This window comes from Orussus abietinus, unplaced genomic scaffold, assembly GCF_000612105.2.
Source record: "Orussus abietinus isolate OABI.00-Male unplaced genomic scaffold, Oabi_2.0 scaffold38, whole genome shotgun sequence".
Taxonomy (NCBI): Eukaryota; Metazoa; Arthropoda; class Insecta; order Hymenoptera; family Orussidae; genus Orussus; species Orussus abietinus.
This window is the reverse complement of record NW_019395221.1, coordinates 63,848-90,587: the sequence shown is the minus strand read 5'-3', so window position 1 is coordinate 90,587 and position 26,740 is coordinate 63,848. Positions and strand designations below refer to the sequence as shown.

The window sequence follows — 26,740 nt, the reverse complement described above, 5'->3', positions numbered from 1 at the left end:
TCGAGACCTGCTTCGCTATCATCCTCCGGCCGAGTTTTGCATTACCCCGGGCACGGGTAATTCCGCATCCGCTGTCATTATTTCCCCATCGTCGTTAACCTCTTCCCGTCGATCCGTCTTCCCCTCCGTCGATGCCCATGCCAACAAACGTCGAATCCATCTACTATTTTGAGAGTCGGGACCACCTTTTCTCCATTTTTCATCCCCTGAGTCTCCCTCGACTCGGCCTGTTACGTCCTCGCTACATCCTCGTTACGCACACTTCCGAAAATCGTTTGGCTTTTCTTTTACGGGCGCCGCCGAACGGTCTCGATCTCCTCCGCCGAACAGATGGCCGTGGGGAAAAAAGTAGGAAGAAATTTGCGCGAAGTGCCCCTCGAGGAGACACTTCGGCGTATCGGATCGTACGAGTGCCCGGGCTATTTGGAAGACGCCGTCCGTCTCTCTCGGGCGCCCAACCCCTTTGTAGGTCCTTCCTCGTCCCTCCTGGGCGTCGGGTCGAAGGAAGTCCCCGAACCCCATCCGGGTCGCATCTGCCCCTTCGGTGATCGGTCCCTTTCTTCCCGCACGAGTTCTCCGAGTGCGTCCCGGATTCGTTCGGGCATTGTCTAAGATTTTCACGCGCAATTGGCCGCGAATGCCCGCGAGTCCATTGATCGATCAATATCCCGATCCCGGGCCGCCTCGGATCGTTGCCGATGACTGCCAACGACTCGCGAGTCGATCGCTCTTCTATGGGGCTCCCGAAGAGCCGAGTCACGCCTTGACAAACAGGGATGTCAAACAGATGTTCCCGCGACATGGGTGCGCGCCCGTGAGTCTCAAGAAGCCGGGCCGAGCCGAGACGAGCGGAGCCGCGCGTCCGCGCTTCGCCGCAAATCGCTCGTCATTCCGCCGCGGAATCGGCGCGCCGACAGTCGGAAGTGCGCTTCGGCTTCTCGTCCTCGGCGATTATCCCGAAAAAGCTGACGTTTTGGCTGGAGACACCATATTCATCATGGAATTCCACCTACGGGGTACTCGCCGCTTCCGCGACGCTAATTGACGTTCGACTCGCGGGCATATCAGAAAATGTTCTCGGAACGTGTTCTCTCCGAATAGGAGAAATCTCCCCATTTTGGGTTAAACGGTGGAAATTTGAGAAAACATCCTTACCATATGACTTGTTTTTGGTTAATGCGTTGAAGTCAATTTGAGACAATGTTTTCAATGATGCGGATGGGATCTCCCATTTCCACCTTCAAGTAATTGAGTCATTTGTCGCCGATTCAAATGTCAGTAAGCTTGGGTCTATAAGAAATAGATGGGTATATCAAGGAAATGAAGAATCGAGGGGGAAACTCAATCGCGTTGCAGATTTCTACAGGACGCTAGTAATTGCGACGAGCCTGTGGATTTAGTCATAACGACTCATAACCTAACATTATGTAACAATATTTTTCCCGCTTGTATTCATATATAGTGATCATTTAGGAAACGATGCGTGAAGCAAAGAGTTTCTCGAGGGTATTGCATGGAATATCGAGTAAGGCGATTATCCTTTTTATCGGAATAATACATAGGGCCATCAACCGATTTATACGACGATTGCGGTTCCATCGAATCGAGATGTTATTTTCGATAGAATTCTCGACGCGTGACTTTCTTAGGACGGACGGAGCGAGCAATAAATTTGAGGCTTTTGGCAAAAAGCTTCGACAGAGGTCTGTACCCCTTGTCGGAGAAGCTGATTCGCCGGTGATGGGTGCATCGGTCCAATTCGCGTTTGTCTGGGTTTTGGTCACTGCACCAGTTTAGGGTTTTGACGCGCCGCGTGTCACGACCAGCTTCGCACCTGTCAGTAGTTTTCCTCTCTCCCTTTCCTCGCTTTATCGTCCCTCTCGTCCATCTCTTTTTCCTCCTTTTGCCCTCACCCGTCTGCCATCGTTCGTCCGATTCTTCCGGAAAATGTTCACACTTGCCAAACGAATTCGAGCTTCTTGCAGCGATTTATCGGGAACCGAATGAATTACGTTATAGTTGTTTTAGAGTATTTCAGGAATAAATTCAACATATGTAAATTAGATGCACAGAGACAACTGTTATGTTTTCTATCCATGGATTAAATACATGGCAAATTGATGTAGCAACGTATACCTAGTAATGAGACACGAGAGTAGCTAAAGCTGGAGATAAATTTTGTTACATTAAATAGTACAATTTTTTACTGTTTTCTCTTTCGGTTAACCTGCCGGAAGAGGAGTCATTAAAGTCAATTTATGGATCGGTTTGGCTTCTAGTTATTTACAAAACTATCTATTGCGTTCCGTTCGCTGCCTTCGTATCCGTTTTCCTTCTTTTATTCGTGTTTATTGTTCGTTTTTGCCCGTTTTTACAATGAAAAAGTCCGATGGACGGTTTGGAAGGCACACCAAAGAGGGTCCTCGATGGTTCTATGTTTGTTTTAAATCGAAGGCAGTTGACGTGTCCGACCCTCTGAGCGTTGCACTCTGGCCACTGACTCTCTCACAAGGATCATTTTTCATGACGTACCACGTTGAGATAATCAACCCATCCCCCCCGGGGTCTTACCCCTTCTTCGTATCCACGGTATGTTAGCAACGATCAACCGTAACAATACCCATTTAAGCCTGTTTACAGTGAGACGATCGGTTGGCATGTTGTTTAAATGTCGATTCGACGATGTTTTGGTGTCGCCGTGTCCGAGAAAAGATAATGATTCAAGGTGCCACCCAGGCGCTGCCGCTGTATCGATATGGCAAAAAGAATTTTCCGTAGAATGATATCGAACTAAAAATTCAAGTATTAGGTCGAACAAATTAATCAATGACATTGTCGTCATGTAAAGCGATACTTTTCACGAATTATTTGGATATACAGAAGTAAACTGAGATGAGTACAAACGATCCGTACAATTTCTGCCGAGCGGGGTTACAATTCTTCGATTTAACCTGTCTAAAAATAAAAATACCAATCGAAATGTTAAACTCGCGTTTTTGGGCACCCTTTCTTACGTGCCGATCCCTCGTCGATTTAAGTGCTCTGCCTTCCTAATTTTAGTTCCCGCCGATTCGCGCGTCTAGAAAGAACTCCTCGCCTTGACTTTTGGCTCCCCGCTTTTGACTTCCGACCCTCGGAGCGCTTCGTCATTCGTCGAAATTCTCACGTGAGCATTCTCGCACATTACTCGGCCCGGGAGCGCGCAGGACGCGCGTCGGCAGCCTCTTGGACGGGGCGCGTCCAAGATTAGAACGATTCTCCTTGGGGACTCTGGCTTCCACTTTGTCCCAAAGTAGGAGTCAGAGCGGGACTCGGGGACGGGGGGAAGGACCGAAAGACAGAGAGGGACCGAGGAATTCGAAGGCGTGCGGATACTTCCGATACCGCACTTCCTGCGCCGGTGGTCAGCAGCCGACGTCGCGGCGGCTCCGACATCCATTCGAGTCGATAGTGGTATCGAAACTGATAAGCAAACGGCGATACGATATGGTCCAGTAGGAAGACAAAACAGTCGACTGACCGAAGCCGTGACTTGTACGGCAATTAACGATATTTTCTTTCTCTCAATTTACACGCGACGCTCACCTCCGCCTCTCGGAAGCCTCGCCTGAGCTTAGCAAGCTTCGGACAACGAGACGTGATTCTTGCTTCCTAGGTATTTATATTGCACGGTAGGCTGTACCGTAATTAAACGAATCTAACCTTTTGAAGAATCTTTTGTCGAATGTACACAACCACGATATTCCGCTGTCGGGCAACTGTCGTGATTATCTACAGCGGTCTGAATTTCCGGAAATCAATGCGAAGAATCGTCTTCCCTTTATTCGTCTCTTTCTCTTTTATGCTCTTTCATTGTAGACCTAAGGAGTTCCAATTTCTTTCATTTTTACCTTCAAACCGAGACAGACCTCGAAAAGTGGACCTCGGTCCATACATCTCGAAGCTCTCCAGCTGGGATACAGGTGATCCCAGGACGTTTACCACCCACCTCATTACCCTTGGCTCGCGCATATTTGTCTCACACATCCGCTTCCGGTCACGGATAACAATATAAGAATCGGTCGGGCCGCACAATGTGCCTAGCCTTGTCGCGTGTGCTATTTGCCCGGTGTTGTGAACTCCGATACGAGGGCGAGACGAAGAATTGAATTAATTCACGTTCCAGGACAAAGGCTGAGAACAATATGCATCAAATAAGAGACGAACAAGACCTCGGAATGTGACCAAACTCGAGAACTCAAATTACCACTAACGTGAAATGTAATATATTTAACGGTATAATAAAAGTGAAGATTTATAATTACTCATACTTCTTAATTTGATTTCCTAATAAATAGAAATCATTTCCCCCCTCGTGGTTAAATTTCGACGGCTAACCTTTCGGTTGCGGAAACGGTTACACGTGGCGTCATTGCCCACGTTGTCCGTAAAGAAGACCTTAATTATCTATGTCGACACGTCGCGACAGAATCTCTAGTCATTAGCACACATGTGTCTCTTCCCATTTTGAGCATCTCTTATCTCACTGTCAATCACTGTCGCCCCGTGAATATCCGCATTCATCTCGAATCTCGTCGCAAATATTTCAACATACCGAGGGAAAAGAAAGTGGAGCAAAGGGGAAGGAAGCGCGCACGCAAAGATAGAAAGTGACGGAGAGCCGCGGGATCGGTAGAAGAGAGGACAGAGACGTGAACCGCGACGAGCGACCGGTGGAGAGGCAAGGAAGAAAGAAGGAAGAAGAGAGAAAATGAGAGCTAGGGGTGAGGGACGAGTCACGCGCGGGGGTGATTCGTCAGGGTGGACTCGTCGGCGGGAGAGGTGGTGGAAAAAAAAACAACGAGGGTATTTGTTTAATTATCAACGGTACCGCATTAACTCATTAATTGAGCGTCAGATGTCGGGCATTGTATCGGGTTGACACGCTTTGTACCGAGCCCGAGGCATCGTGCGTGCCGTGTGGGAGTCCCCGGTTCTAGTGTGCTGCTCGGATCGTGAAATCTCTTTTTTCTCTCGTTCTTCCCTCTCTTTCTTTCGTTCGTTTCCCCGCGGCGTGCCTTCTCTCTCTTCCCTTTTGCCCCACGGCCGCGCCCGTAATCGCGCCGGCGCGCGCACAACGGCTCGTACGCCGTTCGGCAGACAGCGGTGTTAATCGTATGCACAAATTAGAACAATGAACACGTCCATTATTCGTCCTGTGAACGCGAACTTTGAATGACACTTCTATGTCCACGGTGGCCCGGGGTATTCCTTTGTGGGGCTCCATAAGGGATCCGTCGAAGGACCGGCCGGACACCAAAAATCAGCGGCGTCGTTGGTCTACTTCTGCATAAGAACGTACGCGAGAGGGGGGGGAAAGGGAATTCCGAATTATGGATTGGTTCACCTGGCAGAAATATGAAACGGGGCGGTTCGAAATAATACCTTAGGAGTCAACTACCCGGGGAAAGATTTAAAAAGCCGGGTACAGATCTGAGCACGAACGTGTATCAAAGCGAATATCCGAGTACGGACGATCAATCGAAGTGCGGTAAACTGCCTCGGGTCATTTGACACCCTATCCAAGGCCGTTCGAATGCCATTCGTTGAGATATCCGTTCATAGCCTCGGACGACTTTGTTCGTTGCCGCGTACATATCCGAGTACGAGGCATTTGTTCTCCCTCACCTTGCCTCGTATGCATTCGCGTTCAGATGTGTACCCGGCTCAAGTGTATCGACGTTGGGGTAGGTTAGGTCTACTGGATATCAATCGAGATAGTCTACCAGATTTACTTCCGTCGTGCCGGTTAGAGAAAGGCACTCTTACAGGAGCGGTTTTATTTAGATCCGCGTATGGAGTGTCATCGACCCATCCGGGTTAGACGGCGTCGCCCTCTTCAGTCGAGTGTTTAGGGATGGTTTAAGAGAATTTCGAATCGAGATAGGTTCGACCGCCCGGCGCGGTACCCCAAAACCAGACTATTGAGATCGACCGCTTATCCGCTCACTCGCTTATCCGCTTATTAAAAACGGATAATCGGGAACTGAGAGTCGTCCCGAATCTCTCCCGGAATCGCGGCAGGGCTCTTTAGGAGGAAATTCTGAAGCGGCCGATTGCGGGGCGCGGTTTATGAATATCTTTGTTCCCCGGTACCGGTTCGAAGGCTGGATGAATAAAGTGGTGGCTGGATATTGAAAGATCCGCTAATAAATAATTTCTTGGACGGAATTGCCCTCGCCCTCTCGAAATTCCTCGCGGCGACCTCACCACCCCCGGGGGGCTGTCACCCCTCCCCTCCGGACTCTTTCGAACACGTTTGGGCGAACCGGCGACTCGCGGCCCTCCATTCAAACACCTCGGATCTCGTTATAAGGAATTCAGTGTAGCGGAATGTTGACGTTCACGGTAATTACCGGCCGCAAAGTATTTCCGCGGCGCAAATGTAGAAAGTCCTGGTGATCATCCTTCTCGCTTTCAACCACTCTTGAACCCGGTTTGGCGCAGATGAAAACTCGATCAAACGAGAAGGATTTATCAACAAGGGACGAGATCGTGCACGAATATAATAATTTCAGAATATTTCCCTTCACCGTTGGAAATTTACCAAGGCAGCTTGCGATTTATCGAAATCTAATAATAATAATAATCGCCCTTTCGAATTGTATCGAAGCGATAACGATTACCAGGGGTGGAACGACATTTATTATGGAAAAATTTCCCTTTACTATTGAGACGATACCCCAAATATTCGAGGGGTTATAATTTAGTTATGCTCTAGCTGCTGGGTTTACGCAATCGGGACATTTTCAAGTACTCGAAAGAACCTAACAAATGTTTTGGAATGTTGTTTACATTTTGACATCGGGAACCAATGTATAAATTCCAAGGGGAGGAAATAAGTATTTAAAAAACGCGAAGTGTAATGACATTACCTACGTTCAGGAGTAAGCCCATCAAGCACCGAACTTTTTTCTCCGCATCCAGAGCGCCTTCCACGGTACGACGCGGTTTCCTCTGTTATCCGCCTCTCTCCCCTTTTATTTATGCCCGGTGTAATTATATTAATAATTTAATTCCCGGTACGGCGGGGCACCCTTTAGCGAATAAGAATTCGTTCTCCCTTTCGACGCCGCGTTTTTGCTGGTGCCTTTTCCTTTTTTTTCGACCGAGCGGAGACGCATCTCCATGCGCTGCATGCGGAATTTCCCCTCTCTCTTTCCCTCCACGCCCCGCAGATCCGGGTCCTCGTCGGGTTCTCTCTGTCTTCTTTCCGATCCCTTGCGCCCTCTCGCGACCGGTCACGTCGAAAATTAGACGCTCGCGGGCGAGTTAAAATAATTAAAACGTCCCGAGGGAAAGACAAAAGCTGGTTACCTACCCATCAGACATCGAGATGATGTAAGGGTAGGAAAGGAGGGCGGCAACGCTATCGGTGGTGGTGCGGGGGGTGATAGGCAAGCGAAGAAAAACACAGACTTGATCAAAGTGAAATACGCATTGCCAACCATGTGGGTAATTATCCTGGACCTTTGCATTAACCCCTTTCCATCCGTGGCGCCCACCCCCTCGCCGCCACCACCACTTCCCATCCTTCGCGTTTTCTGTGAGGCCGCCCTCCCCGCTCGTCCTACCGTCTCTCTTTTCCTCTTTCCCCCCATCTGTCCTCTCTCTTCGCCTCTTCCTTCGATCTCCCTCCCCGAAGCCCCAAAGCTCGTTCTCTAGGTTCTTAGCCCGCGAGCGCACACACTTCACCGCCCTGGTCCTCCCCATTCCCGTTTCCGGCACATCGTATCCATTTGGAAATCACCTTAAGAGTCGCGCGAAACGATTCCGCGGCTCCGGTGGAAAATAATTTAATTAATCCGATTGAGAATATTAATGCCCGCCTCGCAAAATAATATCTAAATGAATTAATGCCGCTCGCGTAGCCCGGCCGCCTCCCTTCCTCGTCCCGCATTGCTCGGGAAACGGGCAGGAGGGAGGAGGAAGGCTATACGCGCGTGCCGGGTGCTGGAGAGAGAGAGAGGAAGTCGGTGAAAGTGCCGAAGAGGATCGGCAAAGCGGGCGGGTGAGAGGCTTGGGAGGGGGACCAACAGACACGGAACTCAGTCGGTACTGCAGAGAGCCCTAATTAGCTAAGTAAAGCCTGGGCATTATCGCTTATTTTCAACCCCTTCTAACGAAATGCCAAGTTTCATCTCTTCGCCCTGTATCTTCGCCCTATTGAACATCCTTCGGCTCTCCGCGAGCGGCCTCGACTCGTCAATCGAATCCTCCTCCTCCGCCTTCTCTTCTTTACTGGAAATCTCTACCTCCCTCTCTCGGGTCCCTCGGAATTCTACATTCGGCCGTTATGCGCGTCTGGTTTTCCCTTTCTACTCGATATCCGCTAGACGGTTGTACGTATCGTGTACCACAGGTACGAGATGTATCGACGAGGCTTTGCTCGTACTCTTTAGTCGGACATGCACCGCACCGTGCGTGTTCTTCTATGGGGCGGACCGATCGACAAGGTTGCGCTCAAAAAGAATCGGGGCACAAACCCAACACGAGAAAGTCAGTCGAAAGATATCTCGAATACCCAGCGCGTTATCAAAATCTGATCGGTTATCTTTGGTCCTTGACGGCACGCGGTGCCGCGTGGGTGGCTGATAACTGATTGCAGGAACGGTCTTAAATTAATCGCAGAAAGTGTTATATCAGAGCGCAGGATTACGGGGTGCGATTTAACGTGATGTTATAAGTCGAGCACGTGAAATTATGATCATGGCATAGAATAAATTTGGTACGACTTCGAACGTGCCAGTGTCTTTGGAGAATGGACGTTACAAGGTCAGATAATTAGCAGAACCTAGCCCGTTCTCTCGTTCCCGGGCAATCCTTTGATCGGGGCGTCGCGACGCCGCTTTGAAAGCGCGCCCAGCACTCCGTCGCATGGAGTCCCGAACCGATTTTCCCCGAGCTCACGCCTCGGCCTGCGTTTCTTTTGACGGACCACGTGGCTCGGTTTCCCCCTTCGGAGGGGAAGGGGTTGGAAAGCCCGGAAAATTTCGACGTGGCCGATAGCATCTTCGAATGGCCCAAAACAGGGTGGAGGGCGCCGGGAGGGACGCCACGAGTCCGGATCGGACCGACGAGGGAGTGGATGGTCGAACGCCAGCGGGAGATTATTTTCGACTCTCTCATCTTTCGCTACTCTTTCGGCTCTTCGTGTCGGAATAAAGGGATGAATAGCGGTGTGGAAAAAGCGAGAAGGTGCGGGGCGCGCCACCGAGGGGAGGATTTCGACTCGACCCCTTAACCCTTCGCGGTTCGACGATACCGGGCCCTCGCACTCCGCCGAACTCGCCCCACCGGACGAGCGGGGTTACAATGAGCGGGTAATAATTTAAAACACGGATAAAATCGATAGGCTACCCCCTCGGTCCCGCTCGCGTAAGCCGCGTGGACTCACGACCCACGAGCCTATCACCCCCCGCCACTCGCCCACCTCCTGCTTGCGCGAGCGTAACCCTGCATTGGGGTAGTGATGAAAACGAAACGATTCCCGAATCGAATATTTAACACTAACCCTACCGGCACCTTCGCATATACCTAACCATATCGTAACCGGTCAAATGATCGGTTACGAAATAGACCTTGTTTTTATGAACGTAATTGTCAATTTCTTATAGGAAATGGAGCACAACATAACTTTGATGTAATGATAAAATAATCAATCATATATTTTTTATAGTTTTATACAAAACCAATGTACTGAATATTATTAGATTCGATCACTCTTTGTCCTATTTGGTTGCTCCGTGAATATTCGATCTGTACTCTGTGACTCTCAAAATGACTCTGTATTTAGATTTCGTTTAGATACTGCATTCAGATGTATACAACTATAGACTTTTAGATCTTACTTGAGTTCAGAGCTAAGGTTTCAGGCAGAGAACTTTAGAAAAAGATGTAAATTCGTCGACCGGTCAAATGACCGGTCGTGGTAAGCAAGCCAGGTGATGAATTTTTCTCAGTAAAAAATGTAGCCAAAAAAAAATTAAAATCGACAAATTGATTGATCAGATAATATAAGAATTTTCGTAAAGTCAGATGAAGAAAGAAAACTAATAACGAATGTACAAGTTTAAATCAAACTTTGAAACCGGTCATTTGACCGGCCCCGGTACGGTTAGTGTTAAAACGAGGTTGATAGACAATGGGGGTCGAATAAGCCGATTTTTGTTTAATACCGTATTATCATAACACACCAGCCGTGATTAACAAGACATTTCTTAATTATGATTAGATAATCTCGAATTATTCAAATTCGAGTTGTATTGACAATAATTAGACTAAGATTATAATACGATGTTAAATAATCACCCGAAATGGGGGAAATGACTCTAACCACGTGTTTAGTAATCCTTGATTAAGAATTTTAACTGAAACTTTGGCATAATCGGCTCTTAGATTTATAAGTAGGGACGCGAGGTAAGTCGATTTGCGATAATTTCATTTTTTTTCGTGGATTTTAATAATTTATGTTCGATTTCTACCCTGTAGCGGGGTTCCGAGCCCGCGTCCACCTTCGACAACTGCCCGCGCGCGACTCACCCCTGACACCCCACCTACCTCTACTATAGCACGATGTAAACGATAGGTGTGATGGGTGACAACCGGCACACACTCGCACTTCTTCGTAACTGGCTGGTCTATAGTTTTGATCTCAACCACTCTCCCCTCGACGCCTCCTCGACGCCGCCCATATCGTCGCCCTTCGCCCCTCCACTCGGCGCACTCATGGGTCGCCGACTCGGCTGCGAATGTAATAATCAACGCCACTGACTCATTGATTCGTTTAGTAGATACGGGACAGGGTGGAATTAGCATTTCTTTCTCCCTGTGCGGATACTGCACCGCAGGCGCGTTTTATATTGCGGAACGCGAGGCTGCCTCGCTCGGTTGCACGTTTCGGGAATACTTGTGCGGAAAGGTGTAATTAAGTGGTGGGGAAAAAAATTCGACCAACTTCGAAGTCATTACCGAGAGGTAAAGTGTCCAGAAAATATCTCTCTTCACAGAGGGAGGCCGTACTGCGAGGTAATGGACTACGTTCTAATCGCACGACTATTACGCTATCGGTCTACCTACGGTTTGCGATACTCCACCCGTGCACTTCATCGGTGACTCGGAACGAGAAATTATTTCATTTGTCAATTTTCTTTCCTGTTGTAGAGAATGAACTCGTCCTTTGATATATAAAGGTAACACTTACCTTTACTCTGCGAAATACAGCGATCACGCGCGCGTCGCAATTACCCGCCGAAGTGCGTACCTGAAATTCAGGATTGAAAAACCACCTCGAGGAAAAATCAGAGATCCCGTCCCTGAGCAAACCGAGGCCCTTCCTTCTCTCTCTCTCTTTCTCCCATTCGATGGCCCATCATGGAAATCCGCCGTAGGTAGTGCCGCACCCCTGAACCCTCCGCTCGCGGTCGCGCGCCTCGCTAAGCTTCGGCGAATTCAATGCGAAGAAATTAAGGGGAATTGAATTAGCCGCCATGGGAGTTTTCATTATCGGGAAAATTGGCAATTTTCCAGTGTTAAGCGTAACTCGTTCTCGTTCTTCCTACCACCCTGAGTACTTTCCTCCTTCTTCGCCCCCTTTCCTCCGTTCCTCGGCGAGCGCCGAGCGCGATCAGCCTGGAATTCCTCCAGAGTCCGCTATCCCGACTAATTGGTATCATTGCCGTGGTAAAGCGGCACCGACCATCCCTCGTTCGCGCGACCTGTCAAGAACTGTCAGCGAGGGATCTGCCAAGGATCCCAAGATCCTCCCGGGGAAACGCCGAGACTTGCTTTATCGCAGCGACGCCGCAGAATTTCGCGCGAAGCCCGCGCTATTTCGCCGCGGTGGCAATTACTCACTTCTATAATTAGCGGTATTAACGGCGATAACGGGCAGACCTTTGCAGGCGAGACCCGCGTCGATTGGCTCGTTCGAACAAATAAAAATGGCTGGGTGGATGCTGCCGAGCTCCCTTTTCACGCTTTTGTCCCCTTCCCAGAAGGCCGCAACTCTTTTTTCTTTGGTGATTTTGAAACGCCCAATTGTTCAGAAAATAATCTATCTCACATTAAATAACTTCTTTTCCTCTTATATGAATTATATCAACGAATAGATTCAATTAAAATACCAATCTATTTATATACATATAATTTAGTAGATTGTGATGATTTAATGGTCTACTATTATTTCCATGGTTTACTCCTATATATAAGATCTATCGTGCTTCTATGTAAAGCACCTGTGCTTTTTTCGCGATCGGTCGTATCAGGAACCAATACAATTACAACGAGCGCGCATCGAGGGTCGCGCAGCCATCGAGAAGGTAAAGGCCGGGGTCGTAAGGTGGGTGTCGTCGACAGGAGTCGCGTCCAACTCGAGTTAAAGGTCGCCGACGTGCCGGGACCGCAGTTGCAGGTGTTTTTCCGGCGTTCACGTGCGAGTCAGGTGCAGCGGATTAGTCGGAGGTGTGTAGGTGCACATACGGCAGCCCGGTTCGAGTATCGCCGTGCATGCGCTCGCACGCGGAGTTTGACGTTTCAGTCAGTGGCACACAGTTTCCGCCGTTCCGCCGCCCCCGTCGACGGCGTCGCTCACCCTCGTCCACCCCCGCCCTTCCACGGCATCCCCTGGTATCACACAAGTTCTGATTAGACGTAGAATTAATGATTCGAAAATCAATACAGCCTCTCTCCCGAGAGTATTAAGACATCGCGGAGGGCGGCCAGGCGGCAAAAGAGGGGCCGGATAGCGAGGGGGGTGTCGGCGGGGGCGGGCACGGGGGAAGAGCGAGCCGAAGTTGGGGTGCGCTCTACTATTTTGTCACCAAACCCTTCTTCACCCTTTGATAACTAATTAGTGTTTTACCCCCACCGGCGCGGCTTTTATCGTCCCAATCAGGGTGCCTCGAGACGCGGGGCGGGGAACCCCTTTCGGGTAGTCGCATCGACATTTTCAACCCCCGAAAAGATGGGAATCAAAGGATTTTCCGGGGAGAAGCGTCAAAAGTGCAGGGAAAGGGGAGTCTCGAACCGGAGTAGTTAGCTGCTCCCTAAGCCCTGCGATAGTAGGGGTGTAACTACCGTTCCCTTTTCAGCCCCTGAAAGCGCATTTACTCCTCGAGCACCCGAAAGCTTTCGTCGCGGGCATCGGGCTGGTGCGCACTTTCGATTTTTATCGCTGATTCTTTCGGCGCGGCTTCTCGAGCGCGTAAACGCCTGTGCGTGAATGTGGCCACGCGTGGGTGTGCTCGGAAATGCTTCCGATTTTACCGCGCGGTAATTACCGCCAATTGAACCGCATAACGAAATCGGCATTCGACCATTTTAAAATTACATCTCGAGGGTGCTCCGCACCCGCTCGCTTCTCTCCGGCGCATCCTCGCCGGGCGGGATACCGAAGGATCGAGTGCACCCTTGTCGAAATAACGCCGCTGCATTTCGTATCACCGCGATACAGTTCCGGGCTGTACCGACAGATCCCAGGAGGTGAGTTTATCAAATCTGGTTGTGAACCTTATTGACAAATTTACTGCAATTCGTCCTGTCAGAAATGCACTCGAAAAAGATACTGAAATGCCGTTTTGAAACTAATCGAATTTGTACGTGGAATAAAAATCTATAAACCGGAGAATTCAAATATTTCGTAACGCATCGGCAATAAAATTACAGACCACGTGCAAGTATGATACGCAGGCAAATTATTTCAAAACATTTTTCTTTTTTTTTTTCAATTTTACAAGTCCGAACATATATTCCCTCCATCTACGTAAGGCGCCCCATATTTTCTTATCAAGCAGCGTTTGTTATCAGAAGACGAGGAGCGATTACATCGAAGTCTCTTTACGAGGCGTTGCTCCACAATGTGTTTCCTTAATGGTTGACTCACGCGGCGCCATGTTTGAAGACGCCATACTGAAATCACCGCTGAAATTCGCGGATGGATGTCAAATATATCGTGCAGAGGTTGTTGGTTGCCATGTCACCTGCTGTGTATCCTCCAGCGTGCATTTGGATGCACCTATAGTCGCGGGTCTACCTACACGCTTGCGGGTGAAGGTGTAGGTGGAGGTGTAGGTCGCCGGCGGAGGTGGGAGAGAACGAGTAGACGAGCGGGACAGACCCCATAAATATCGAAGCGTTCTTATATTTTCATCACGACCATCATTAAAATTTATGTTATGATCAGAAGTGCGCGTATATATCAGCCTCCCGCTAACGGGGATGCCGGTCGGCTGGGTGGCGTTCGGCAGGGTTGCGGGGCACGGGAGGGCGGAGGTGGTAATATTGTAATCTATGTGTGGAAGAACGCGGGAAGAGAAACAGCGGAGTGAGATGAAAAAGTGGCTTGAATGGCAACCCCGTTGTAAGGGTAGTTTTCGGCCGGGACGCGCGAGATGGAAGCGCGCGAGGGTGCCGAACGCGTGTATATGGAAACAATGACGTCTCTACCGAATCCCTGGTCCCATTTCTTTTTTTCCACGGGGTGCCATTAGACTCCCGTGGCGACACCATAAAAAATACGCCCCTCACTGCCGGCATGCCGACTTTGAAACCTCCGCGCGGACCGGTAACCGCAAACACGGTCGGAAACTTTTTGGCCAGGTTAACCGACATTTTTTAACGCGTCCTTGCGGTTGTCCCGATCACGAAACGCGTGTACAAGGGAACCGCGTACAGAGGCTTCGTGAGAATTAACTTTACGCGGGAAATTGAAAGCGGATTCGATCTTGTATTCGTACGATTTTATCGCGGATCTAAACTTATAATCTGAAATAGGGAGAATTTTAATATCGAGACTTCATTTATCCATTTCCGCCCTTCTAATATCTAGAACAAGTGAACGAAAATTTTGAGATTGATTTTAATTTCAGTTTCTTATCGATTTTTATGGGGGAATGCGAATCACTTTCGAGATGCGTGCTCGATCATTGGTAGAGAAATTATGGCTGTCGGCCCTGCAGGTTATCGATGCAAATCGAGATGGAAGACTCAAAGTTAAGCCGGGGGTGGTCGTTCGGCTTGCGGCAAAGGTCCACAAAGATGATTCGCTTTGTTCTTCTCATTGTTGTTCGTTGTACCGTGTACAATCGAAATGGCGAACGTTAACTTGATTTCTGTCCCGCAACGTGGATCGCGAGTTATTCCTCCTATTCAATGCGAGGGCTGCTCATTTCGCGACCAAACAATCGCGATCGATTCATGCAAGTTTTAACAATCGGCCCTGGATCCCCGCCTCCCCCTGAGGCCTGTTCCGCGACCCCCGCGCTTCTCGGCCGCCATATTGAATCTTCCATTGTACCGCGACGAAACACGTTTTTATGCTGCATCGGGCACAACGATGTTTTGTTGTTCGTGCATGTAGTTCCGGCTAAATCGACCTCTCCGTCTCTCCCTCGTGCTCCCGGTCTCCCTCTTTTTGGCCGCTCCTCCGCCCCCGTCGAGCAGACGTTGTATCTCTTTTTGCCCCCTCGCTCGTAAGAGGAAATCGACGCAGACGCTTCCAGGGACATCCAGAGGGAGGTATCCGCTCGCGGATCTTCTACGTCCTCCGATCTTCTCTGGGTTTTTGCCGGGCCTCCCAATGATTTATTAGTTCATCGGCGTGAGAACTTCCTTTCCTACCCCTGCCGCCTTTCGCGATGCATCGTCGATGCCGAACGTTCCCTTGGCACTTTCAAAACGCAAAATTAAATACTCGACAACCAACACCGGTTTCCCCCTGAGACGCTCTTTCCGTCATATAGAAAATCACCGAATGATCGACACCTATTCACTTAAAAATTTTCTATTTCGCTTCTAGATAATCATCGGCACACATTCTGGGTAAAATGAACTCGGAATTGATCATCGGTCTCCCTTGGGCCGTCTACTTTTTACCCTGTCTCCCGTGATATAGCGCGCGCTAACGACAACCCGACAGGCACGCTACATCTGCAGGACGTCAGAACGCACTAGCAATTATCAAGCTAATGAGCTTTTACAGCCAGCCGAGCAGTTTCTTACGTTGTTGCCGAGGTCTCGGCAGCGAGAGGAGCGCACGTCTCGCAGCGACCTTGCCAGGGTAGGAAGTGCCCATCGGAAGTATCCGTTTGTTGGAAACGTCTAATCGGCGGGGCGCTTTCCTCGAGAGCGTGAAAGCGTGAACGTCGACGACGGAGAGAAACACGCGCATAGAAGGAGAAAGGGAGATGGAAAGGGGAGGGGGGCAGAGCGCACGTAGAAAGGTACCGCGAGCAAGAGACAGAGAAAGACCCCGAGGCCAGGGGGAGGGAGAGACACCGCACCGGGGAGAGAGTAGCGAACTTGAAAGAGTGCTCGTGTCTAATGATGTTTAAGAAGGGGCTTTAATTTTTCATTAGGACAGCGGAGAAACATCAAAGGAGTTTCTTCATTTTTTAGCCGATGCCTCGAGGCCGGGATCGCGGGCTCCGGACGCTGGGGCGGGGACCCCCGGCATTGTCACGTCACCCACCTTCGCCCGGCGAACCCTTCTTCTGGTACCCCGTGGGGGCCCAGATTCCCCCGATGTATTGACATTTCTTAAATATTGCTCGGCGGCCGCCCCCCTCGGGAGGACGGGATGTCGAATCCTCTCCCCGCAGAACCAGCCTTTCGTCCTGCGGGATGGAGGCCGGCTTCTTCAACGATCATCCATTGCGAGCGCGCACTTAGGTCCTATTGTTCCGCCCGGGCGATTGGCGTCCTTTGCGAAGAGGGCCTCGAGCCATCGCGTCGGTCCGGTCGCTGATGTACTCGCGATCCAGATACCAGATGAACGTCATCGCGATCGAGGCCTCGGGATCATCGAAAGGAGCCTCGCTCTACATGATCCGGGGATTTGGGAACTTCGGAAATATTTAAATCAAACTTTGTCCACGGGTACTAGGGGCAGGAATTATTTTCTTTTATTTTCAATCAAATTGGGAATCAAATTGAAATAGAAATGACTACGATTTCGATATCGTGTGGAATAAAATTCTCTCGGGTATAGGGCATGACTTCGACAAAAAGTGCTGGATAATCGGTGATTGTTTAATTGGGTTAATAACTTCTCCAGGGGTATTGTACAGATATTGTATCCTTGATGAAATCTGTCGGCAAGGGCACCGCAAAACGTGGCCTTTTCTCTGCGTGCAAGCCTTAAGCCGATCGATATCTTAATAATAAATACAAGAGGGGTTCACTCCGATGGTTGGTTGGCGTGAGATTGAAGAGGGGGCACCGAGGGTGCGACAACTCGGCGGGAGGCAAAACAAGGAGGAGAGGACGAGAGAGAAGATCATTCGCACCTCCCGGTATAATGAGAAAATTTGAAATATCGCGGTCTCGTCCGTTGCCGAGAGGATCACCCTCCTTTCCCCCTGCAGACCGAAAAAATGCCGCTCCACTGCGCGATCGTAATCGGTGCCTCCACCTCCCTTCCCCACCGGGGAAGATTGCGAGAGCGTCGGTATAAGAAGACGTTAGTCCTCTCCCTTGACGCTTCCCTTCTTCCGCAGGATATCGGGAAAAATCTTCGTGGCATTTTCTTCTCGTTACCGATATTAACCAAATTAAAATCATTTTACCGGTATCCCTTAAACAATGGAACCGACAGGGATCCTTGCCCAGACAGAAAGGCATAAATAAAGACCGACGCGGGATGGAAAAACCGAATAAAGAATGCCATGAATCGATATACCGAGAGTAGATCGTTTCGTGCAGGCCAAGGTCGGCTCGTTAACCCTTAATTGCGGGTAAATGGGAATAAAGGATCGGAAAGTCCTTCCAGGTATCGATGTCCATCTTTCTCTCCCGGATCAACGACACGTTCGATCCCTGGGGCGTCCTCGATCGGTTTAATCGATCCGCTCGGCGCTCTCGTCCCGCGGCTGACGAGAGAGAAAGACAAATCGAGGAGTCTCGGGAAAGAAAGAGCGAGAGGGAAGGACGCAGGCTAAAAGAACGGGAGACGACCTATTCGGCCCGCTGCGGCTCACAAAGAATGTCCAGTATTTGACGGGATACGACCGGGCACTACTCGTCCGATGCCAGCTGTTACTCGCATGCCGACACTGTACGCACGCACTCGCGCATGCGTGCGCGACACTGCAAGCGCGGGAGTCGTGTGAGTGCGTGAGTGCACACTCGGGCATGCCGCACCTAAATGCGTGCACCGAGTGGCAGTTGCGCGTCGGTGGGAGCGAAATGGAGACAGCGGGGGACGGACGGGAAGGACGAAGAAGGACGAAGAGGAGGAACGATCCGAGAGATGCATCTGTAGAAATAGCGGCTTCTTGCCTCTTCTTGCAGCGAGTTGGGAAAAAAGAGCGGCCACGGCCGCGCCCCGCGGTGGGAACTCCTCAACCTTGGCTGCCGGCAACGTTCGATCAAAAGCGGGATCCACACCCGGTATACGGACGAGGTGTCGCCACGCACGCGTGTGCGTGAGTACCGGAACGGGAGAGACAGAGACGCCACGGGAAGCGTCTAAGGTGGAAGTACGACGGAGAGAAAACGAACGCGAGGGAGGGTGGAAGAGTGATTCCTGCTAGATTTCCTAAAGAACCAAATGACACGAGTCTTGTGTACAGCTGAATGCACTTTGGAGAATCAAGGACTGTGATTTTGTACTGAGTTACGTTGGTGGTAGAATGTGGAGAGGCCCAGACTCGGAAGTATAAACATTGCAAAATGGTTGCTTTTCTTTCATCAGGAATATATTCTGACTGAAATTTTAAGAAGGGCCTGTTGATAATATCGGTACGTGTATGGACCAATGTACATGTAAGATCTGTCCTTACCAGTATAGGAGTGAAGACTGAATTGCAAAACCCGACTCCGCTGGCGGTGATTTTCCTTTTTGATCAATTAGCCGCCGAAGAGGCGTCTATATATCCAAAAAAAGTACATCCTGTACTTTGGTTGTACTTAAATGATAAGACCTTCCTTCGCGTGAGGTGATCGAGCGTCGACGAACTTCCGCGGATCTATAATCCGTCGCGACCACCGTTGATCCTCGGTTATCCCGGATTACAACCTCAGGACAACCTACTTATCCTCCTCGACTTCTTACACGCACTTTAGCAGGTTAATGACAGCTCGCCGGCCTCCTTGGTATGAGCTCATTGCGATTCGCCTTGGATCGTTGATCTTCCGAACGCGAAACGTCCTTTTCAACCATCCAGATCGGCGCTGTCTTTTTTGGCAGTCGCCGGGAAAATTTGGAAAATATCTCTAGATATCCTCCCCGCGTCCATAGAAATGGCACTTATGGGGAATTTACAAGCGTCGCCCTCCAGGAATCTCTATGTACCGCAAAGACCGTACGTACTCGACAGGCAGTAACGACGAACACGTGCACGCTGAACGGCGGCGTATTTCTGCGTCGACCGTCGTCGCGGTGACGCCGTAAGTTCCCATCGGACTGATCTATATAACGCGGCATATGTTCGGATCATTAATTAGCATCTGGAGCCAATTAAAATAATGACGAATTCGGCACTAAAATATTGCCGACTACGTTGTGACGCGGAACTCGGGGCGGGAGGACCGGAGCCCTCGAATGGGACCTATGATAAACTCGCTACGAGAGAAATCGAGAAGAAAGATCCAAGGAGGAACTTACTTTCGTGTAGTCCAATCGTTTGTCTTAGTCCATCGGGGAAGTATTTCTGGAAAAATATGGACGCGTTCACCGTGGAGAAAGAAGTAATGGAAAATGATGAATTGGAAAATTTTTTTATACGGAGAAAGACAGGAATTTTTTCATTTATCCCGATGAATCAAATGTCTGCTTCTCTAAATGTTAATGGGGTAACACATTTTTTATACGAAGTTCAAAAACGTAGATGGAAGATTTTATCATATCGCCCAGGACAGCTCGATATCCGAATCGATGACATCCTGCAAAAAGTTAAATAGGATCTCGTTATCTCCCCTGCCCTGATTAAATGACCGGGCATCTGCGTAGTGCCTTTAATCACAGAAACGGATAACGTCTTGGGACCGACTCGACTGCATTTCATGTGACGGTACGTGACAATCACAGTCATTAGTTGCGTCGTAATCACCACCGTTTACATAACTCGTCATTGGACATTTCGTGGCAAAAAGTTGGCGGCGAATCCGACGATGCATTTTTTTTTCCTTCGATCATCTGCCTCCGTTCTCTCGTATCCGCGGCCCTCTCCAATCACGCGACAGATTCGCAGGATGCGAGAGCCAACGCATCTATCGATACATATCCGTCCCCGCCATTAGGATCGCCACGTATTACCGACCGGGGATATGTATTTATGCTTCCCGTATCATTTCGTAATTATCGATAACATCGTCAAGGCTTTTTGCAGGAAACAATGGGTGATTACTGGCCGACGTACTGCTCCTGTCTCACCGTCGTACCCCCTCACCGTCGCCTCTTCCGTACTTCGCCCCCACGATCACTCCTACTTTCATGATTCATAGAGCGGTACTCACCGCTTCGTCAAATCGATATACACCTATGTGCGCCGATACACCCATGTATCGGTACAGTTATAGTTGCCCGGCACAGTCGCCGAAACATGGAAATAACTTCGCGGCTCGTTTTCATCATGAACCTATTCCCGATATGCGGCACCTCTTGCCGGCGACAATTACGGAATCGACACGTACGAAATCGGTTTCTTTCCCCCAGGGTGGGATCCAGCATCCCGCTCCGCGACAAAACCACCCGACCGAGACAAAAGGCTGAAATCATTCCCAGCCGTTTCCGTCGGGGCGACCAACCCCAGAGGCACTCCGTGGACGAAACCAGTCCGACATTCGACACGGCTTTGACGGTTGATACCGTCGAGAGAACCGAGACCAAGGCGAGCTTTCCGCGGTTGGTCCCGGGGTGACACGTTGCAGCCGCGTAACCTGTTTGATCCGTGCAAACGATCGATAGCGGAGGGCTGGTCAGCTTATCGACCATTGTGCGAAATAGCCGAGCCCGGGCCCCCCCGGGGGAAAGAGGGCATCCGACGGGGGGAGGGGGTTACCGAAGAGGCATTCGGAGGGTCGAATGAAGGGGTGTCGGCGAGTAGCCGGAAGAGGGAGCAGAGTAACCAGCGGCACTGGTTACCGCGAAGAGAAGGCCAGCTCGGGGAAAGGGGGAGCGGGCTACTTTGAATATAAAAGCACCTATAATTAATAGCCGGGCCTGGGCAGAACAACGGGGCTGCGAGCAATATTTATTAGATACTTTATGGGGAAAGTTTAAAAAGGTAATCCCCGCCTTTGGCGATGGCGAACGCCGGGAGAGCCGTTCGTAACGACTGACCACCTCCGCCGCCAGTTCCCATTCAGCTGGCAGGATAAAGGACGATTTCCAAAGGATAGCGAGACCCCGCGAATAAAAGCTCGCTCAGAAAGCTCTCCTCGAGGCAGAGAATTGGACGGAAATCGCGTTCCTTTTTCGCCCTGCCATTGGATTTACCTATCGACTCGGTACCGTTTTCAAACGGATATAATTTCGCTCCGATGTTGGGACGAACCGGATCGTCTGGGAACTTAAGTTCTAGAATACTACGATGGGATCTGGCTCGCTCTTTCGACTTTTTCGGGAAAATTCGGTTTCATCCTTACCTAATCCTTGGATTTTGGGAAAGATCGGATATATCTCGACAATGAGGTATTTCTTGCTTCGGAAGAAACTCTGCTCCCAACGCACTCAAGGATCGAATGCGAACGGCACTTAACCTGGATGTTTCTTAGAGCTTGCCAGGTTACCCCGAGATTAAGGTAGCTCCCCTGAAATCACCTCGTTACGCGTTTCGAATGAAATTCAAGCGGGTCTTTCTCCGTCTTCCTCCGTCCCTCGCACTCCCTCACTTTCTCGTTTTCTTAGTCGCCAGCTAATGCTATTCTCGTCGTCGTTGGCGGCGACGGCGGCGTCCGCGACGAATAATAGGGCCGCCGCGGAATTGATTGATTTCGCGTCGCACGGGTCTCGCTTTATCGCGAAATTCGCATGGCGAAAATTTACAGTGTATAACCCAGGTCTTACGGCCGTTCGCCGTGCAGGACGCGAGACGCCGGTGCGTTCTATTTCCGCGTGCCGATTGGTTCCATTACCGTATTGGCGCCGGATTTGCCGTAAAATTCTCTTTACCGGTGGTCCTGAGACCGAGTGCTGCTCGATAAATTCACCTAAGTTCGGAATCGAAAGGTCGGAACGAGCCTCACTCGAAGTAAACTTTATCGTAATCGACGATGTCGAAACGTGGGCAAATGTTTACGAAACGAGGGATAAAAACGAGCCTTTAAGCACCGCGAATTTATAGTTAAGCGATTAGAATTTCCTTTGCTCATTTTCAACTCCGCAAGGCAACCTAGGGATATTAGAGCGAATTACCGACTATAATTTAGATTCCTGGCATTAGAATCTAGGTTACAGACCGCGCGATCATTGTACCCACACCCGTGTGTGCGGATCCGCTGGATACATGTATTGGCGAATATGTCACGTTGTGTGCTGCCTAGACTCTGACGTTATGGAGTTACGTATTTTTCTCGCAGGGAAACCGTAACCGCACTTATTGCAAGGTCGAGCAGTTATAGAAAAACAAATTTGCCTACAGGGATCATTCGATGAAATCGAACGCGCAACTGCTTTAGTTTCGAAAAGAATTTTTTAAGATTGAGCAACAACGTTAATTTGCGTTTTTCTTTTTGGAATTGCAGAGGGCGACCCTGGCGGAAAAGGAGGTGACCGCCCTGAAGGAGCAACTCGCGGCCTTGAGGGATGGAAACATCAAGACTGAGGGGCAGGAAACGTCCCAGAATGCGCCGGGGGCCGATCAAGTCCACGACATCAACAATCCCAGGAGGACGCCCAACACGAACTACGAGCAGGAGCTGCAAGCCAAGGATAAGGAGGTGAGAATTACGCCTAATCCTTTACATGGACGCGCGTCGAGGAAACATTTGGCAGAGTACGAAACCAGATGTTCAATTACTGGGAACCGGGGCAATTACAGCCGAAGTCGCTAAGTCTGTGTTTATACTCGAGTGTTCATCCGTCTAGATTTTCAAGTAAAATTGATCCAAACAGCCCATACGGACGTTCAAGAGATTTCGATTCTCGATCCGCGATTTCTATCAACTTATTAAATACGATTTCATGCCTCAGGGCAGTAGCCGTCCCTTTTAAGATACAAAGATTTCCTCGGCACGTGTCCTTGTATTTTCTATGTGTACGCAATCCCGTGAAAAGCGTTCCCGGTCTCGAAATCGCCTTCCGAGATCTCTGAGCCCCCATCGGGCTGTCGAAGCTGGGGGTGGATCTCTCGTCGAAGATATCCGCCCCCGGATTTCCGCGCGGAAATCGACCGCATCGAGAGAGGGAGCTCGCGAGGGAGGAGCGCCGTTGAGCTTCCAGGTGGATGGCTCCCGGTACTCTTCGCGAGCTTGACTGTTGCACGCGCCAGGTTACCGCACAAGGGCTAAAGCTCCGGCCCACTGCCGTGCGGACACGCGCCATGCCGTGGTACAATCTCCCCTCCCCCTTCGCACGTATACGCGAACACTCGCGGTATAGATGTCGCGTTTTCCAGACACCGACGTATTCAGCGACTACCACGGAATGCGCACCCCTTTCCGCGCCCCTTATGCGGCGCGCGTTTTCATCGCCCTTGTACAACCCTAGCGAAATGAGGTTAAGTTCTACCCACGATCAGACATTCCTTGACGACCTGGCTGCTTTAACTGCGACATATCGCTGGCGGACCGCCTACAAGTCGTTGGTCATTTATGAAAAGGTGTCGATGATAGGTTCACCGAAAGAAGGCGTCAGGATTTTGTAAACCTCCTTTAAAAAGAAGTTTTCACGGTCTCGTCAACGTTTCGGTATAATTACCAGGAGGAGGTACAACCCAAGGGCCTCTATGTCGCCATGGTTTAGGTGTCAAGGGAAGCCCCGCCATGGAAAATTATTGGCCGGAGATGCCTTATGACTCGCGGATCAAAGGACCGGCCGATAATACGGAGGCGCTTCCGAAGGCGGCGACTTCCGGACACGGGAGGACTCCATTGTTCTCCCCGTGGAAGTTATTATCCCTGGGGAGCGTGCCGTGAAACGTCCTGCTCCTTCGCCGGGAAGAGCAAGGAAAGCGGGCGACTAAGTGGACGGCTCGGGAGAAGAAGGGGAGAAGGAGATCGGGGATTATCGGGCTTCGAGATTACACGTCGAGGAGCAACAACGAGTAGACGCGATTTTCCCTCGAAAGAGGTACACCGGAAGAAGCGGCTCGTTATTGGCTCTGGAGGAGATACTTATTGAACTTTTAGCGGCGCTTTTATCACTCCCTTTCGCCGTGCTTTCCCGCGCTTTAAGTGTTTTCGGGCTTATTTAAGGCTCAGTCGTTCTGACGATGCTCGCCTCGCGATGCCTTTAATGGCCCCCTTCCTTCCCTCTTTCGTGCTCCTTCTTACTCTATCTCTCCCTCGCTCTCGTTCTCGTCCTGTGACTCGACCTTTTTCCATGTTCCGCACTTCTTTTCCGAAGATTTTTACGGCCCCGGCAACGTCTCTACTGCTCGTTTCTAAACCTCTACGTTAAGGGCTGTAAAATGGAGAACGGTTTAATACTAGGGGTACGATTACTTTTTTTTGGCCTGACCCCGGACGATCTTGAACAAGTAGTACTAACAATGGCCAGGCACGATCGAATTTTAATTACACCCAAAAACACGTGTTACATGCAAATTAAAAAAAAATGCTTTCAGCTGCTCATAATTCCAACGATTATAGTCTGCTCAAAAGTTCATCATTCAATGAGCGATGGGCGAATTTGATGTATGTAAAACCGAGACCTTAAAATATCCGGCTGTCAGCATCTTGGGTAATAAATTGCAGTGACTTCGGGGAATACGATTTTCCAACGCTTTCTCAGAAATGTTTGTGCCTTCGAATGACACCGAGAAAGTACCTGCGTGGGCTCTCTGGGTTATTGATCTAGACATTGGTTTAAATGACTAAAGCACTCCAAACGATTATTTTGACTGTATTTAAACCGATTAACTGCAATGATATTTTATGATCGCCGTGGAAAATTAATTTCCATACGTGTAGAAAATCATTGGTATATTGGCCCTCTGAAGAAGGCGCAAGCTCGCTCGGCTCGCGGCTCGTTTCTGTCGCGGCTATTTTTGCCGGGCAAATTGGCGGGCACATACGCCTTCGGTTATTTACCCACCCGATAAATATACGATAATGTTATCGCCGTTAGAGCCGTGCTCGAAGCGAACCCACGAAATCACAGGGAATCGCAATAAAATACACCGCCACCGTTGGCGTTCCGCCGTTTACCCGTCAAAGTAATTCTAAGGTCCCCGATGATGACGAGCGTTCGCCGGACCGTGCATTGCCCGACAATATTCTTGTCATTCGGACGTTACGATCCGGGATGAAAGTGTTTGCCACGGAAATTTCCGCCCTTTTAGCGAAATCGTGATTTTTTTATCTCGGGAAAAGTCAACCGTTTTTTATTGCCTGAAATAAGGTTCTGGTCGTAACTTCCGAAACATACCACTGCTATCGAAAGAGGAAAAACGGTAGCAGTAGGTACTTTATATCGTGTACAATACCGAGATGTGAGTTTTGCGCTATACTCTTATTTACGATTAATTTTTAAACTACACAAATTACTATTGACTTTAAATTATTACATTCATCATATGGACATTTACAGCTGTAGATAACTGACTATGATATACCGTTTCTGCAGCATTTTCCGTTCGGTAAATTTTTGTCTCATTACACCGTTGTCCAATATTGTCGTATATCTAAGGTACGACGCTCTTTCGATTTCCACGCTTATTCGTCGAATTGCGGATTCATTTTTTTCTCTCCCGCGTGGATTGAGCTACATCTGGAGGGAAGGGCAGGGTCCGGGAAGTATGGGATAGGAAAGGAAAAAATGGCCGAATCCCACTTTCCCGGAAGGGAAGTGGGTACAGCATACGCAGCCGGAGCGAAGAGGTTGTAAGTAATTGATAAAGCGGCGTAGATAACGCCTGGATAAAATCCCGTCCGTGGTAGGGCATTGCTTCCGCTTCCGGCTTGGCAACGAATGCAATTAAAGCGCGATAAAGGCTGATGTACAGGAATTTATCGAGCCGAAGGCAACCACTCGTATAAAATCCTTGTTCAAATTCTGCACGAGCGCGGCTTTCCTGGATAAATACCCTTGCTTGTCCTGGCCCCTTTCCCTTTTCCCTATTTACATGGTGCGCTTGAACGTAAGCGAAGCTCAGATTAAAGGAGGGGGAGTCCGGTTTTTGTTACATTTCTTTTTCACCGAAAGAATACCACTGGTTTCACCGCAGTACAACCAGCTATCTTCTTCCCCGGCGCTGTCTTGTTTGGTGCAAATGTTCGAGTTAATTACAAAGATTTTAGATTAGAACCTTTATCAGGTAGGTTTATATGAATCCAAATCACGCCGGTCAATTTCTAAATATTATCATTTTTCTTGAGCCAATATCGTTGACTCATAGTGAAACTCCCATCGACGAATTTCTTGAGATAAAAAGTACACGCACTCTGAACTGAATATGTTGCGCAATTATTGGCGAACAATTTTCGCTCAGGCTGCCATGGCTTTAAAGTACGACGAACCATTTCTCCTTCTTTTATTGCCATTAAATATTGAAGTCTCGTGCGAGGATAATTAGATCCTTTATTGGGGGCGTTTTTGGAA

At 49.5% G+C, this 26,740-nt stretch overlaps 1 protein-coding gene across 2 annotated transcripts in view; it reads left to right on the top strand.

Moving 5' to 3' along the window:
* Positions 1-26,740, top strand: part of LOC105704261 (homeobox protein cut) — a 116,090-nt gene that overhangs the window by 27,538 nt on the left and 61,812 nt on the right. For both annotated transcript variants that reach the window (XM_012433326.2, XM_012433346.2), the window contains exon 2: positions 22,723-22,917. In XM_012433326.2, coding sequence (XP_012288749.1) covers positions 22,723-22,917 — 195 coding nt within the window. The remainder of the gene's footprint in view (positions 1-22,722; positions 22,918-26,740) is intronic.